Source organism: Harpia harpyja, chromosome 2 (assembly GCF_026419915.1).
Source record: "Harpia harpyja isolate bHarHar1 chromosome 2, bHarHar1 primary haplotype, whole genome shotgun sequence".
Taxonomy (NCBI): domain Eukaryota; kingdom Metazoa; phylum Chordata; class Aves; order Accipitriformes; family Accipitridae; genus Harpia; species Harpia harpyja.
In genome coordinates, this window is record NC_068941.1 from 16510835 (window position 1) to 16527482 (window position 16648).

Consider the following 16648-nt stretch of genomic DNA (forward strand, 5'->3'; position numbering starts at 1 on the left):
TGCTTTAGGACTAGTGAGTGAGTTTTGTGCGTGGCATCCTTTTGTATCTGTTTTAAACATGGACCTAGACCTCAGGCCTGGTCTGTGCATCAAGCAGTGTCCTGGTACTCTTGGACTCCAGGACACTCACATAAGTATCTGAATGCTTCTGTATAAGCAGAGTGCTGGAAGAGTAAAGATGCCCCAGTGTCTTGGAAGAACGTGTTTGTCTTGGCAAGATGTTTTGGTGTTTTTGCAATTAATTTGTAATTCAGCCTTTCAGTGAAGCAGCTGTCTCCAAAACGCTTTTCTTAATCTGAGTGATATGTCTGGATAGGCTTGTCATGTATACATGCTCCTGTTCCTCTTCTGTGTGCCGGGCAGGTGTCTTGGGGAGAGGGGATGGTAGCCTGACTTGCTTTCACTGGTTTTTGTGTTTTTTTCAGCACCCTCCCCTGCAGGCAGGCTATGCTGGGGGGTATCTTCCAGTCCTGCTCAGCCATGGAGCTGGGAAATGGAAGTGCTGAAGGGTGGCGGATGTGGAGAGGAATAACTTTTTTATTTCACTTCCACTTCTTTGTGCATGTATCTCCCTTTCCCTGCCCTTGCCTCTCCTCTTTCCCCCATCACCCAAGAATCTCAATCTATAACAATACTAGCTTTTAATCCTTTGAGTAGCTTGGACTTTGCTGTGAGGTGTGCAAAGATAGAAGCTGAGCCATTGGAAAAAGAGCTGATTCTTTTATCTTAGTGTATCTGGTATCATGTTCATATTCCCAGTTAAAAAGAGACCTTTGTTTCCCCGCTGGTGAGGAGGCCTTGGGAGTGTGGTGAGACTAGCAGTTTCTGATGTGTGTTTCTCTGATCCCACAGTAGCATATAGTTGAAGCTCAATTGCTGTCAGTTGGTTTTTTTGAACTACATAATTTTGTTTAAATTGCACATTTTGTAAACTGACTTGAAGAGTTAATAACTGTTTTAATACTAACTTGTAGGAACATAGTCCAGGTTAAAAATAAAATTACAGCTGTTGGGACCAGACTGAGTTCAAGGCCTATTAGTATTAGTATTGTCTTCAGAAAAAATATCTGTCCTTATTAGCAAGGTTTTGGGTTACAGGCCATTACGTGATTAGCAGGATCACAAGTACAGCAAAATGAACTGCATGTCAGCATTGTAATGCATTTACTTCCTAGCATTTCTTTGTGCGAATAAAACTAAAATGCAGAATTGCGGTTTGTTCTTGGCTCTTCTCCACTGGCCCTCTGTGAAAACAAGCTCCCATCTGGCAAACCAGGTAGCTAGCACGATCGCTATGAATTCAAGCTATGCAGTAACCGGATGTAAGGAAAAGAGTTCTTGCTTAGACATGTGCTCCTAGATTTGACTACCTTGTTTTTAAGACAGATGTGAATATGCCCTAGGGGAGGAAGAATGTGGGGGTTTTTTTTCCCTGTATAGCCTAGTCCTTCAGAACAGAGTCTCTAATGCTATGGCTTTTCCCTCTTTCTCCCTTTCCAGTCCTTCCTCCGGTGCTGGTTCCAAGGCACAGCGAGTACAATCCTCAGCACAGCCTCTTGGCCCAATTCCGCAACCTGGGACAAAATGAGCCCCACATGCCGCACAACGCTACTTTCCCGGACTCTTTTCAGCAACCCAATAGTCACCCGTTCCCCCACTCACCTAACAGCAGCTATCCAAACTCGCCTGGAAGCAGCAGTAGCACCTACCCGCATTCTCCAGCCAGCTCAGACCCGGGAAGTCCTTTCCAGATGCCAGGTACAGTCAACTTCATTTCCCCTTCAGAAGGGAGAAGGTGGTTGGACATCACTGGTATAATGATTTTTTTGCTTAATAATACCAAATTACGAACCAACACTTGTGTTCGATAGTAAGCCCAGAGATACAAAGTAATAAAGACTATGTAGTCTCTTTGTCTAGTAATATTGAGGGTTTTAATAATTGTTCCTCTTTCAAACACAGTTAAAACATCACAGTAAAACTCTTCTGGGGCAAAGGGAGGGATTCAAAATGGTTTGGGGATCAGTTCAATGGTTTAGCCCACAAAGCATAGTGTTTAATGCACAAGAAGTGTAATGCTACAGATCATCCTTGCTTAGGAAAGAGATCATCATAAATTCAGCACAAGGCTTTAGTTCTGCAGGAGGAGGATGTTTCTCAAGGGGATCATGCTATTGCTACTTGATAAATTTTCTCCACATAATGATGTAATTTCAAGAAACAAATATACTTCAACTGAAAAACAATCCCTTAAGGGCCTGAAAAGAAATCCTCATGCTGTTTTGCTTCCTGAAGTCAAAGAAGTAAGAACTGTTCTTTGTTGATTGATGTCCGTAGAAAATTCTGTGAAGCTGTCTTTTTTTGGTCTTTCCATACAGATGGATAGAAATACTGCAGAAGCAGTCTGTGACAGATTTCTTGATCTAAATGCTAGGAGGAGTCCATACAAATGCTTACTGATGTTCTGTTTGCATGTTTTCTTTGGGGGCTGAGGGAGGGAGGGCATGTGTAAACAAAACGGCAGACTTGTGAAAAATCTTTTTTCTATTACATGAAATTAACATCCATAGATTTCTGCTGCTGATAGTTGTTTCTCTGTAAATTTTTCTCTTGTGAGTAAAGACTACTGAATTCGTAGAGGCAGGAGGGAAGGAAAGAGCGTTTGTATTGGCTTTTCTAAAAAATGTAAAAAGTTGCCACAAAACCAGCTGTCTTTCCTTTTTTTTTTTTTTTTTTTTCCTCCTAAATATGATTAGTGTGGTTGGGGCTCTTCCAGCAGAGATAAAGGCTTCTGTAACAAGGTCTTCCTGAACACTGGCTTGTGGAAGTTCACTTGATCTTTGAGCGTCTGTTCTGTCTGCATATCCATAAAGACAAGTCAGCAGCTGCAGTGAAGAAATTGAATTAGAGGGGAGGTCAAGATACTAATGTCCTTGACGCTTAGCTCTGGACGGTTGTCTGTCTTGACTACTGGGGAAAGAGGCTGACTTTTGGAAATTTAAAAAAAAAAAAAAAAAAACAAAAAAAAAAAACCAAAAAACCCCAGTTATCCAGAGGTCTTGAAAACTTTCTAAGTACTGGCTAATTCATTGCCTGTGGCCTTACAATCTTGTTTTCCTACCTGTGCATCACTAGCGTCATGTTTGCACACATACGAACATTTAAGGCTTAGTAAAACACAAGACTTGAACTCCCGTGGAGACTGTTAAGCTTTTAATGCAGTCCTGTTGTCACCTCTGTCTTTCTCTGCTGCTCTCTTGCCTAACTGATGGTATCCAAGTAAGGGAATTATCAAGGTACCTGCCAGCATTAGATGTAAAACCTGAACAGTAGGCAGTTAATAGATTACATTAGCATGTGTTTTCTTAAAAAAAACAATCCAAACCAAAAAAAAACCCCAAAAACCAAAACCACCCCACAAAGAAACAAAACATACAAAGCAGTGGTATGATTCTCCTGCCTTTTGTTGATGCTAATTTGGTTTTCAGGGTTTGGGAGGCCCCTGTGATTATTTGCTGTGGTAGTTTGCAATCCGTGCTCTCAGTAATGGAAGTAAATGTGGGATGAGCAGCAGCCGTGTTCACTAGAGACAGTACAGTGGTAATCTAATCTCATCTTTTGCAGGAAAGCTTGCAGGGATCAGGCAAGGGTTTCTCTCTTTTGCATGTACCTCTGTGCAGTTGATTTGAAGGAGGGTGTCCTCTGGTGTATTGGGAAATGGTGACATTGGCAACTTCCTGCAGCTTCTAAGAAGCCATTTGTGAAGCTTTCCCAGAAGTGAAATAGGCAGCTGAAGGGCAATGCGAGTACCTGGCTGGGATGCTTCAAACAGGGCTGAAAGCAGCGTGTTAGTGAATACGGTCATTGTGCACAGGCTAGTTTTATGCTAGTGATTCAGTCCTGAACGGGGCAGTACAGCCAGTAGGAGACACTGACAGATAAATTCCAGACCCAGGCAGCTGCTTCTGTGCAGTTTGGGTTCCTGAACACTTTCTACTGTTCCCAATCTAGGGAAATAGAGCTAATACTTCGCAATGACAATAATAAGGTCCTGGATATATCTGGGAAGTTTGCTTACTTTGCTGATAGAATCACATTGGAAACAGGAAGGTTCAAACTGGAAGTTTTCTGCTCCAACTTCCGTTCACATTTACCATATGCGATATCTACTTCTGGCCTGGTCCTAAGACCTCTTTGTGCCTTATTGTCTATATGGCACTTTCAACCTGCAAAAAATGTGGGCTGGAAACATAGCTGAGCTTTCTTTTGTGGCTTGTTTTTATTGCAGTTGTGCTTAATATGCACACTAATTCTTTGCTTTCCTGATTCAAGGTCCATGATTGCTTTCTCAGATTTCTGGTGGGTGGAAGTCTATAGCTGAGTCAGGCTGGAAGCGTTTCCAGACTAAAACTGTTTATGTGGGTATGTATATATACTTTAAAGAGAGGAGAGGACTCGTGTATCTCTGCCTTTTCTATATTTAGCCGATACTCCCCCTCCTGCTTACCTGCCTCCGGAAGATCAGATGACACACGATACCTCCCAGCCAATGGATACCAACATGATGGCACCCACAATTCATCCTGACATACACAGAGGAGGTAAAAACGCTTCCTTCTTGTCTTCTGCTTTGCTTTTTAAGAGTAAAGAACTTTCAGAACTTAATTTTAATAGTTGAGTTTCAATTTTGGATGTATGTTGTTTATGGAGATTTTTAGCTGTAGAAAAGAAAAAAAACAAGCGGTGTAATTTTTTTTCTGTTGTTGTAAGGGATGAAATAGTAAATCTGGAGATAAAAAAATTATAAATGTAAATATTTATTTAGGACACAAGAAGCTGTCGTGTGACTCTTGGAAAAATGTAAAGTGTATGGGGTTTAGTACTTTCTTACTCCCAACCAACTCAATGGCCAGTCATGTTATGTTTTGTATCTGGAACTTCCACTAATCACCAAACAGAAAGAATTCCTATGATGCTACGCATTTCCGTGTGCGATGCTGAAATTACACGTGTGCAAGGAAAGGAATGTCTTTCTCTCTTATGATTACATTGATTTATTGGAACAATGCACTTAATGCTATATAAAGCCTACTGAATTGTGGATGACAGTAGATATGGTCAAGAATAGCTCTCCAAGCAAAGACTTGATCAGAGGATGGGTGCAAATACTGTCAGTTATGTAAACGCCCAGGGACATTTTACGTGGCCAGCTGGAATATCTGTATTTTTTCCTCTGAGACAGTACATCTCATAGAATTGTTTTTTCTTATTATGTTTTTGTCCTGAATTCTAAACTTCAGTCCTTAAAGAGCATGCTCTGCTTTTAATAATTTACCCTTCTCCTGGTCATAAGGGTGTTTTGAGGTTTTTTGTATTTTGTGTTGTTCCAACCTCTCTCCCCATTTTTTTTTTTCCATCTTTGAATCATGCAGTGATAGCACTTGGCTCAGATTTCAGACCTGTCTGCCTGAGGTGTGGCACTGCTACAAACTTTAAAATCTGTATTAAAAAAAAACCAACCCTATTGCTTTATGTACTATCACGCAAACATCTTTTTACACATTGCTTTTTAAAGCCTTTGCAGCCAGCTGTGACTGCTGAGTAAAGGATTTAGTGCATTCATCACATTGTGAGAAATAACCCCTTTAGAGAACACATAAGCTTACACAGTTGTGGCCCATGCCAAGAAAGAGCAGCAAGCTGGATGCTGTGCCAGAATGATTATCAAGATCACAAGCATATGAACAATTTAACTGTTGTTTGATTTTTTTTTTTTTTTTTTTTAACTTCTCTTGTTGCTAAGCTTAATGTCTACTTTCAGGAAGTATATTTGCCCTCTTAGAACAATTTGGATAGCTTTTGTGCTAACCTGTTTACTCTCTGTGTGGAATGAGTTTTGCATGTGATAAACCTTATCTGTAGCATTTCCACTTTTCGCTGATCCAGTATACTCTGTGTGTATGTATAGTCCTTGCTTGCCCAAAGTACATTTATAAATGTTTATGCCTAACTGCAGACCTTTTCATGTTTGTCCCTCTCACAAAATACACGAGTACTGTAGAATTCCTCTATTACAGGACAGTTGATAAAGAGAAAAGGGTTTACATTTTTATTCTTGCTTTTTAACATTCAACCACTCAAAAATAAAAATTGTCTATTAGTATTTTTCCCTCCTAGTAATTTAGGACAATGGATTTTCTCCTCTGTCCCTTCATTTAAAAAAAAAACCAAACAAACCTTACTTCTGTGTGCCTTCACATGTTTATTATTCATATATGTATGCTCTAATCGCACTACTTAAAAAAAGAAAATCTGCTGCAGGTTGTAAAAGAAGAGTTTTTGCTGTGAACTTACTGCAGCATTTTTGTTGCAAACTTCTTAGAAGCGTGTTCTTCATGGTGATTTGTTAGTCTTAAGAGATTTGATTTAACAAGCTGCATCCTGTCAATGAAGTTGGGTAATTTCCATTGTTGGCCCATGCTGGGAATAGAGAGACTAAACGCACCTGCTCTGCATGACTTAAAGCAAATGTAAGGAAGTTAGTATGAAATCTGTGTGAGAGAGATATGATTCATTCTGTAAGAATGGCCAGCTGGCAAGATTTCTTCCTGACTTTGAGAACTGGGGCAAAGCTGCAGCTTTGATAATTGCTGGCATCTTCATGGGAATTAAAAGTGTGGTAACCTCTTACTAATAATTAATGACTGATTTTTATTATATTTTATTGTTTGGGGTTTTTTTTTTTTTTACAGTGACGTGAAAGGATAGAAAATGCTAGGGTATCAGGAAAGATCAGCTCCTTTTTACCAGTGTTTTAAGCAAGCTATTCGTCAGCAGTAGACACTGTGCTCATAAGTTTGCACAGTGATGTAGGATGTGTTATCCTGCTTTTGATTATTTGCCACCTTTTTTATCTGCTATGTGCTGCTGGTTTACGGGAGGACGTTTTGGTTTTTGTTTTGCACGTGTCAGAAAACTCATAATGGTATGATCTGTGAACAGAGGAAAATATGAACACTGGTCTTAGCTGGCTGATTTCAGTGAAGATTTGGGGCTGGGAGAAGGAGACCTCTGGCCAGAGAAACAGGTTTTCCCATAGTACCAGTCTGATTTTCATTTTAGCACTTTGACCTGTAGTTGGAGCTTTAATCTGCAAAGTTGGTATCTTAGCAGCAAGTCCAACTGTGCTAGGCTTAGCAGTGAAATAGTCTCCTTTGTTTAAAAGAAACCACATAAAGCAACCACATCCCTTTGCTAGTCTCCTTTTATTTGGAGGCAGTTTAATAATTTGTAGCTGTTTGGCACTTGAAAGAGTGCACACTGGGTGGAGATACCTGAAGTAGCCCATGCTGTTGTTGGACACCCAGTGGGAAACTCTTTTTGGTAAAGACCTTCGGTATCATCTGGAGAAATTGTTCCCTGTGCACAGTCACAAGTGTTACCTCAAGACTTCAGTGTGTTTCTAGAGCTTGATGGGTAGAACCAGGAATTTCCTGTCGGCATTCTGCACGATTCCCAGCTTCAGTGAGGAGCCTGCTGAGGAGGAGCTTCTTGTTACCAGAGTTTGGAAAACCCCCTTCTGAGAAATCCTTGCTATTACTCAACAAGTAATTCTTTTGGTGATGAACAGTTGCAGATTTTCCATTTGGTAGCACTTGGTGAATAAAAGGTTCTCATTAAATAATATCTTCCTTGATTTCATCTGCTCTTCAGCGCAGTGTAATTGTTCGGCTCCTGTGCATTATGCCCTTGTTCAGCTTCCGATCCCAAGCAATATCTAATCATATTGAAGATGGGCTTCATGCATGTTCTGCAGACAAATATCAATCTCTCTTAGTTTTTTAAATCTCCTACCCTTCCCCCAAGAAGCTCAGGAGAAATATTTGTGCACACCCCGAATGCTGAAAGATTGATCTGCCGACTGTATATTTAAGCTACCTTGCTATACTTCTTGCTACCCAAAGTTACAAATGGTCTCTTGTGCAATTGTGTGTTGCTGTTTCTTCCTGTCACTGTACAACTTTGCAGTAAGCACAGAGGTGATTTGTAATTTGGTAGCTGAGTAAAATGAACTGAAGTAGAAGTTCATTTACTAAATTGGAAAGAAAGCTGAGCTGTATAATTGTAGCATTTCTCTGTTGTCTGGGCCCACACCATTGTGTTGTAGAAAATGCGGCAGGGATATTGGGGTGCTGCTTGATATGCGCCCAGGAGCTTCCTGCACTTTTCTGTTGATGTCTAGTGCCAACCTTTGTCTCTTGTGAGTCTTGTGCAAGTAGAGGTGAGGTAAAATTATTCCATTGTATGTCTGTGGCTATGAAGAGTTCAAAAATAACTGAAGGTAGAAGAGCCTTCATTTAGCTGCAATTGCTTATCCGGCTCAGCTTTCAGTGACCTTCTGCCGAAATCTGCAGGTTTATGAATCTTCACATCTTGAGCCTGTATTCCAGCACTGTTAGATCGTAACATTTCTATTGTTGCTTTACAGATGTTCAGGCAGTTGCTTACGAAGAGCCGAAGCATTGGTGCTCCATTGTCTACTACGAGCTGAATAATCGTGTTGGGGAGGCGTTCCACGCTTCTTCCACCAGCGTCCTCGTTGATGGCTTCACTGACCCTTCAAACAACAAGAACAGATTTTGCCTGGGGCTACTCTCGAACGTTAACCGCAACTCCACCATTGAGAACACTAGGCGGCATATTGGCAAAGGTGAGTTGCATGGATCTTTGCATCCGTTTTTTGGGTTTGGGGGGGGCAGGGCACATTTTCCCCTAGATGTGACAACCTGGGCCACTTGCCTCAAGAGCAGGCTGGTCTTCCCAAATACATGGGATAAGTGCTTGTGTTGGTAAATACATAATTCTCTGGCCAGGTCTTATAAGCAAAGTATTGTTCTTACCTGGTGTGTAATTACAGGAAGCTTTTACCCTTAATCAATTTTTAATTGCCTGAAGGCTATCATAATCTTAATTAGAATGAGAGCATAAGGCAGTTTGTCTAATGAAATGATTTGTATTGGTCATTGGTGTATATGGAAATGCAAATTATAGTTCTTGGCACCAAATTTTTAGCTAGCCTTAGTTCCAACATAAATTAGCTATCCTAACATGTATTTAGAGAGACAACCTGATAAAACAGTTTTTCCAAATGCATTTTTCATAGGCTGGTGATTCTTTCAGTGGAAATTTTGTGCTTCTATGGCTGTGACAGTGTCCTGCAAAAGAGAATATCTTCTGTTTTACGTGTGACTTAATACAGTCCTCTTTTCTGAGAACTCACCTATAATGCAAATGACTGGCAAAACTGACATTGCCCCCTGCAAATGGGGCATTCCTGCCAGACACATTTTTTAGGTGTTTACATTATTAGTAAACTCTTAAATTTTCTGAGGCAGTTGAGGGTTCAGCATGCCCAAGCAGTGGGGTGTATGTTGTAAGTGCCAATTAATGAAGTATCTTCTTCCTCCTTAGAGGAGGAAAGAATTGAAACTGAAGAGAACTGTCAGGTCTTCAAGTTTGAGCCCTCAGTCTGGAGAGCTTTTCTCTACATGAGGACTTGTGCTGCTCTCAGCAGTACACCACACCTGTGCTGTGCCACTCAAGTCCTAATACTTCTTCCTTCTTTTCCTCCCCATCCATCTTACCAAGTATCAGGATATTTGTTTAACACCTCATTCATATTCTTGTTAAAAGTAACCCAGCTGCAGGCAGAGTTCTGCTGAAGTACTTAACTGTGTGTGTACTGAAGCAGCGTGTGGAAGAGACAAGGATGCTGTTGAATAAGTAAATGTGTACAACTAATGATGATGTAGAACTGTTAGTCTTTGAGGAAGGAGGTGTAAATCCCAAACTTGAAGACATAGCCATAAATGTTTTTGCAGATCAGGTGGGAGTGTATATGTACCCACACAGGTACACGCATAGTCAGCGGCAAAATCGTACATGACAGAGCACAGTCAAGGCTTTCTGACTGGACTTGAGTTTAGTTTTTAAATTCTGCGTGTTTGCTTCTCTGACTCATGACATTGTGGGAAGTGAAAGGTTTAAACAGCAAAAAATCATTTTTAAACACAAAAGGCAAATTTTCTTGCTTTCTCAAAGCCCTTGGAATTGAGTCCTACTGACAGCAAATCTCCACAAAGGTTCCCTGTATGTCATAGAATCATAGAATCCTTTAGGTTGGAAAAGACCTTCAGGATGATCGAGTCCAACCATCATCCATGCCCACTAAACCATGTTCTGGAGTACCTTGTCTACGTGCTTTTTGAATACCTCCAGGGATGGTGGCTCAACCGCTTCCCTGGGCAGCCTATTCCAATGTCTGACAACCCTCTCAGTAAAGAAATTTTTCCTAATATCCAACCTAAACCTCCCTTGCCACAACTTGAGGGCATTTGCTCTCATCCTATCTCCAGCCACCTGACAGAAGAGACCAGCACCCACCTCACTACAACCCCCCTTCAGGTAGTTGTAAAGAGCGATAAGGTCTCCCCTCAGCCTCCTTTTCTCCAGACCAAACAGCCCCAGTTCCCTCAGCCGCTCCTCATAAGACTTGTGCCCCTCACCAACTTGGTTGCCCTTCTCTGGACATGCTCCAGCACCTCAATGTCTTTCCTGTAGTGAGGGGCCCAAAACTGAACACAGCACTCGAGGTGTGGCCTCACCAGTGCCGAGTACAGGGGAACAACCACCTCCCTGTTCCTGCTGGCCACACTATTGCTGACACAGGCCAGGATGCCATTGGCCTTCTTGGCCACCTGGGCACACTGCTGGCTCATACTCAGCTGGCTGTCAACCAGCTTGTGGGATAAGGAGCTGGACGTTTGCCTTTTCGGCAAGAGGCTCTGCCGTGGCCGAGTGCCATGAGATGTTGCGTCTCTGGGAAAGCACAGATCCCCACTGCTGTTGTGCCTGTAGGTAGGGCGCCAAGGCACCGTGAAGAGCAGCAACAGCTTTCAGGGCTGGGCCCTTCCTTGTGGGAGAAGGAGCCGGACGTTTGCCTTTTCGGCAAGAGGCTCTGCCGCGGCCGAGCGCCATGAGATGTTGCGTCTCTGGGAAAGCACAGATCCCCAGTGCTGTTGTGCCTGTAGATAGGGTGCCAAGGCACCGTGAAGAGCAGCAACAGCTTTCAGGGCTGGGCCCTTCCTTGTGGGAGAAGGAGCCGGACGTTTGCCTTTTTGTCTTGCCCCAGGTCTTTTTCCTCCAGGCAGCTTTCCAGCCACTCTTCCCCAAGCCTGTAGCGCTGCATGGGGTTTTTGTGACCCAAGTGCAGGACCCGGCGCTTGGCCTTGTTAAACCTCATACAATTGGCCTCAGCCCATCAATCCAGCCTGTCCAGATCTCTCTGTAGAGCCTTCCTACTCTCAAGCAGATCGACCCTGCCTCCCAGCTTGGTGTCATCTGCAAACTTGCTGAGGGTGCACTCAATCCCCTCGTCCAAATCATTGATAAAGATATTAAACAGAACGGGGCCCAATACTGAGCCCTGGGGAACACCACTTGTGACCCGCCGCCAACTGGATTTCACCCATTGACCACTACCCTCTGGGCTCGGCCATCCAGCCAGTTTTTCACCCAGTGAATAGTGCGCTTATCCAGGCCGCGAGACGCCAGCTTCTCAATGAGTATGCCATGAGAGACAGTGTCAAAGGCCTTGCTGAAGTCTAGGAAAATAACATCGACAGCCTTTCCCTCATCCACTAGGCAGGTCACCTGGTCATAGAAGGAGATCAGGTTGGTCAAGCAGGACCTGCCTTTCGTAAACCCATGCTGACTGGGCCTGATCCCCCTCTTATCCTGGAGCTGCCGTGTGAGTGCTCTCAAGACAAACCGTTCCATAATCTTCCCCGGTACCGAGGTCAGGCTGCCAGGCTTGTAGTTCCCTGGACCCTCCCTCTGACCCTTCTTGTAAATGGGCGTCACATTGGCAAGCCTCCAGTTGTCTGTGACCACCCCTATTGACCAGGATTGCTGATAAATGATGGAGAGTGGCTTGGCAAGCACCTCCGCCAGTTCCCTCAGTACTCTTGGATGGATCCCATCTGGTCCCATAGATTCGTGAGTGTCCAGATGGCATAGTAGGTCACTAACTATTTCCTCCTGGATTAAGGGCGGTATATTCTGCTGTTCTGGGGCTGCTTCCATCAGTGGCAGGTGAGGGAGGAGGCAGCAGAAGTGAAAAGGACTATAAAATTGTTGTGTACCCTCATTTGACAGATATATCTGAGAAACACAAGGGCCGTTTTCTTCTTCCAGCTTTCTGGAATTAAAGCGAGCTGAAAAAACTCATGCTTCCCAAAATAGCATTCAGGACTTTTCCAGAGAACCCAGCTTGGGGCTGCTTTAGTATCTACAAATTATGCAGTAGGCTTCTGCTCTCTCGTCTTGCATTCCCAATTATTGTTTTACATAAATATAATGAGAAAAAGTTCAAGTGGTCAAGCCATCCAATGTACTGCATCAAAACTACTGCAGTGCTTTCTAGTTTATTGTTGTTGAATATACAACATGTTAAACCGCAGGAATTGCCAATTTCTGTTATATATACATACATACACACCCTCCTTTCAAATCACCTGCTGATGAAACAGAAAAGTAAAAATCAAGTTTGAAGACAGACAGGTGATGGTCTGATATGCAGTTAATGTTTATCTCTTTAAATAGAAACCTATCTCTGTGAAGACAGAGCATGAAAAATGGATAACACAGTGTGAATTCATCTAACCTCCTTATGTCAACATTCTCCTCCCAGGCGTTCATCTCTATTACGTTGGTGGGGAAGTGTATGCTGAATGTCTTAGTGACAGCAGTATTTTTGTGCAAAGTCGGAACTGCAACTACCATCATGGGTTCCATCCCACCACGGTCTGCAAAATCCCCAGTGGCTGCAGTTTGAAGATTTTCAATAATCAGGAGTTTGCTCAGCTTTTGGCTCAGTCAGTGAACCACGGCTTTGAGACAGTGTATGAGCTTACTAAGATGTGCACTCTCCGTATGAGTTTTGTAAAGGTATGTGAAAATTTGCTTGAGATTTAAGAAAAAATAATTTATTTTGCTTATAAAATAATGTGGTGATTTTGAATGGTCCACTGCCTCCCTCCATCAGCCTGTTAATAGCTGTTGAGTTTTAAGTATGGTATAATGTTCGTTAAGTGTAAGACAGATCTTAATGAAACTAAAATGTCTTCGTGGAAAAAAAATCCATCTGACGCGCATAATTTGAAAGCTTGAGGTGACTTGCAGAAGGTGTTTCTTCACATAAGTCTATAGTCACTTGTGAAGCATTTCTATCCTGTCTGTTAACTATTCTAATTTCATTGAATTGCCTCCTGTAAATTTTTAGTGTTTCAGTTGAATTCTGGTATTTAATATGTGTATAGATAGTGTGTGTGTGTGTGTGTGTAGAATTATTTGCATAATTACTCTGGAATTATGGGGCTTGTCGTCTTAATTTTGTGGGATATGGCAACATACAGTACAAGTTTTGAAAAGAATTGAGTCATTAATTACTTAGACTAAAAGTGGAAAAGCCACCAATTCATTATGTAGCATCAGCTTTTGCCCCTTTGTTTTGCCCATTGTTAACAGTCCATGCCATCTCCTGCTCTCTCAGAGGCCCAGCTGAACTTCATGCTCCTGTTCCTGGGTGGTATTTTTGGAGAGTTGAGCTGGGACTGCAGTGTAAGTCATTATAGCGGTTGTGGGAGTGTAGATAGCATAATCCTCTAAATCTGTCTTGACCAGCAAATTGACCCAAATTAGAAGCTGCAGTAATTATTTAGAATAAAATACATACCTTTCTATTCTAGGGGGGCATGCAAGGTCAAGATTTGTGATGTGGCTGTGAGTGTCAACGTAGGTACTGATATAAAAGGACTGGTCACATATGTGAAAGTAGTTAAATGAGGATGGTAATATGCTGAAGTGCTCTTCTTGATAGGATAGAAACTTTCAGATGTGTTAGGACAGGAGTTGCTAAAACGGATATAGGTTGTTTATAGCTCTGCATCCTATAGAGGTGTATGGCAGTGTTGCCTGAACAGTTGCACGAGACCTCCTGCGTATGAGATGTTGCACTGCACAATGTTTAGAGCTGCTGCCACCTGTGTTGGGAGCTTCGTAATCCCTTCATTACGGGTTAATATAGAGCAGAGCAAACTGTACCTGTGGCTGTCTTAGTCTTGTCTCCGAATCAGCCCCCTAAATGGTTCACTTAGAAAATGATTTTGAATGCTGTTTAAATATCTGCTTATATCTTTGGTAATAACTGTAACTGAATCAGGTATAAGCTGAAACAAAACCTATCTTGTCTTAACTTGAGAAATAGCCTGCTGGGGAATGACCATGCCCTCTTTCTCCAAAGAGGAATGTTTCTGATTTATTGCTTGGTTTATCGTGTCCATCCTGCAAATGATGCTTTGGTTCTTGTCAGGCAGATGCCTCACCCCCACTTCCATAATGTCAGTCTATGACCTCATTTTTTTGATTCGTGGATATGTTTGGCAGCATTTCCCCCCCCCCCAATTTGTTCTATTTTTGGTCTTGGCAGAGAAGACTTGATTATCCCCCCTCCTCAGAGGCTTTATTGGGACATTATGCAGCTGGCAGTGAGGTATGGGGAAATTTTTCACTGCCACAAGTTATGTCTTTAAGAATTTAAAGACTTCCATTCCAAGAGAGTAAGAGATCTCAAAATGACACTTTCTCCAAATTTCTTTTTTTTTTTTTTTTTTAACTTCAGATTTGTTTGTTGAAGTGTGATAATAGTTGGTGCATGAAGGGTATTATGCTACCCTGCCGATAATGACTGTTGAAAGCTAGAGTATTTTGGTAAGAAAGATGATTGAAGTATGCTTTTCATGTATTTGATATTATAAAATAGGGTGATTTTTTTTTTTTTCTTTCCCCACTTATTATTCTATTTCTAGGGTTGGGGAGCTGAATATCATCGCCAAGACGTAACGAGCACTCCATGCTGGATAGAGATACATCTTCATGGTCCCCTTCAGTGGCTGGATAAAGTACTTACTCAAATGGGCTCTCCTCATAATCCTATTTCTTCAGTGTCTTAAAAGGTCCCAAGCTCCTGCATTTTGGAAACAATTGAGCCTTGCATGTACTTGAAGGATGTATGAGTCAGACACACACTTCCCCCCCCCCGCACCCCGAACTGGCAACAGCTGAATAAGAGCCATGAAAATACTTGACTTCTGTGACCAACTGTTGGATTCAGAAAAAAAACCAAAACCAAACCTTTGACATACTGTTGGTATCAAGAATTTTAGTTTACATTGTAATGTACTATTGCAAAGTTGATTTGCAGGGCTTAGTGCAACGGGGACGACCGAGCCAAAACCACAATCTGTTGAACTGAGTTCCCGAAGTATCTTCCTGTAGCTGGCATTCTGAGATTCTCTTTCTTCCTTACGTTCAGCGCTTGCTTTTTTCCCCTGTGTCCTCCGGGGCTAAGAGCTGATGGTGAAGTCTGCCTTTTGCAGGCTCTCTGCAGTACATCTTAAAACCATTTGTCTAAGTTGATGATTGCTGTTCTCTTTAAAAGAAAAAAAAAAAGTCATAAAGGTTTAATCTCAATAACTGTGTAATAATCTTTGAAATTGTGTCCTGACCATACTGCTGTAAGAATGTTAGGTATGTTTTTTGCTAAATGTATGTACGGTGTATTTGAAAGTTTAGAAATTAATTAGATTTAGACCATAAAGGAATTAGGAATATTTGAATGGGGGGAGGTGGGAGTGGGAAGGGAAAACAACAACTGAAATGTAGAATATATTGTAAACATAGCTTGTTAGTTTAAACTGAGGTCTGAGTTTTGCTGTGCATTTCATTTTTATAGTGGCTTTATCTTGTTAATTCTGACTATTTTTGCCTCTTCGTTTTCCCCCAAAACAATTGTGCAGCTAGTTAATTCTTTTACCCATGAAGAGGACAAAATGATTAATTCTTGCAGTTTGAAGGCTGCAACTCTATGTATTTCAAGACAAAATTGTACAGAGTGCTCTTTAACTATTGAGCAGTTTTATACAGTTTATGTAACAGAAGTAGGCTTTTAATTTTGTAAGAGAATCTTGTTTTGCCAAACCTAGTAACTGTTAATTGTTTGGAGGACTTCAAAATCCCTGTGTGGGTCTATTTCAAACTTTTAAAAAAAAATATATATTTTTAATTCTTATTTTTTTTTACTGCTTTGTTTATTTTCTTCTCTTTGATCTTTTATATTCACGTAAGCTGTAGTACTTTAAGTACCTTTATTCCAAAACTAGTGGGTCCTCTTTACTGGAAGTTTTGAATAAAACCTGTTGTTACTGCTTACATTTGATTAAAACTTTGTCTTGTCCACTTCTTGGTAGACTCTTAACAAACCAGATAAAGATACAGTCTTGGAGGAGGAACAACTAGAAATGAAGATACGCTGAGCTTAGACATTTATGATTAGTACAGGTTAGTAACCCTACTAAACTCCATATATGAGATAAATGAGTAGTCTAGAGAAAAAGATTTCCTAACCAGGCAAGATTAGAATGGATGCAGGAATACTGAATTATCCTAGCCACTTAGTTAAATTTCTGTGAGATTTCAACATACAGTATCTGTATCTGAAGAGATTTTGCTGAGGTTGCACCATCAGCAG

At 41.5% G+C, this 16648-nt stretch overlaps 1 protein-coding gene across 4 annotated transcripts in view; it reads left to right on the top strand.

Moving 5' to 3' along the window:
* SMAD1 (SMAD family member 1) overlaps positions 1-16329 on the top strand; it is a 51002-nt gene extending 34673 nt beyond the window's left edge. For all 4 annotated transcript variants that reach the window (XM_052816690.1, XM_052816675.1, XM_052816682.1 and 1 more), the window contains exons 3-7: positions 1501-1758; positions 4485-4601; positions 8489-8710; positions 12752-13008; positions 14928-16329. In XM_052816690.1, coding sequence (XP_052672650.1) covers positions 1501-1758; positions 4485-4601; positions 8489-8710; positions 12752-13008; positions 14928-15071 — 998 coding nt within the window. In that variant the 3' untranslated portion in view covers positions 15072-16329. The remainder of the gene's footprint in view (positions 1-1500; positions 1759-4484; positions 4602-8488; positions 8711-12751; positions 13009-14927) is intronic.
* Positions 16330-16648: the final 319 nt, after the last annotated feature.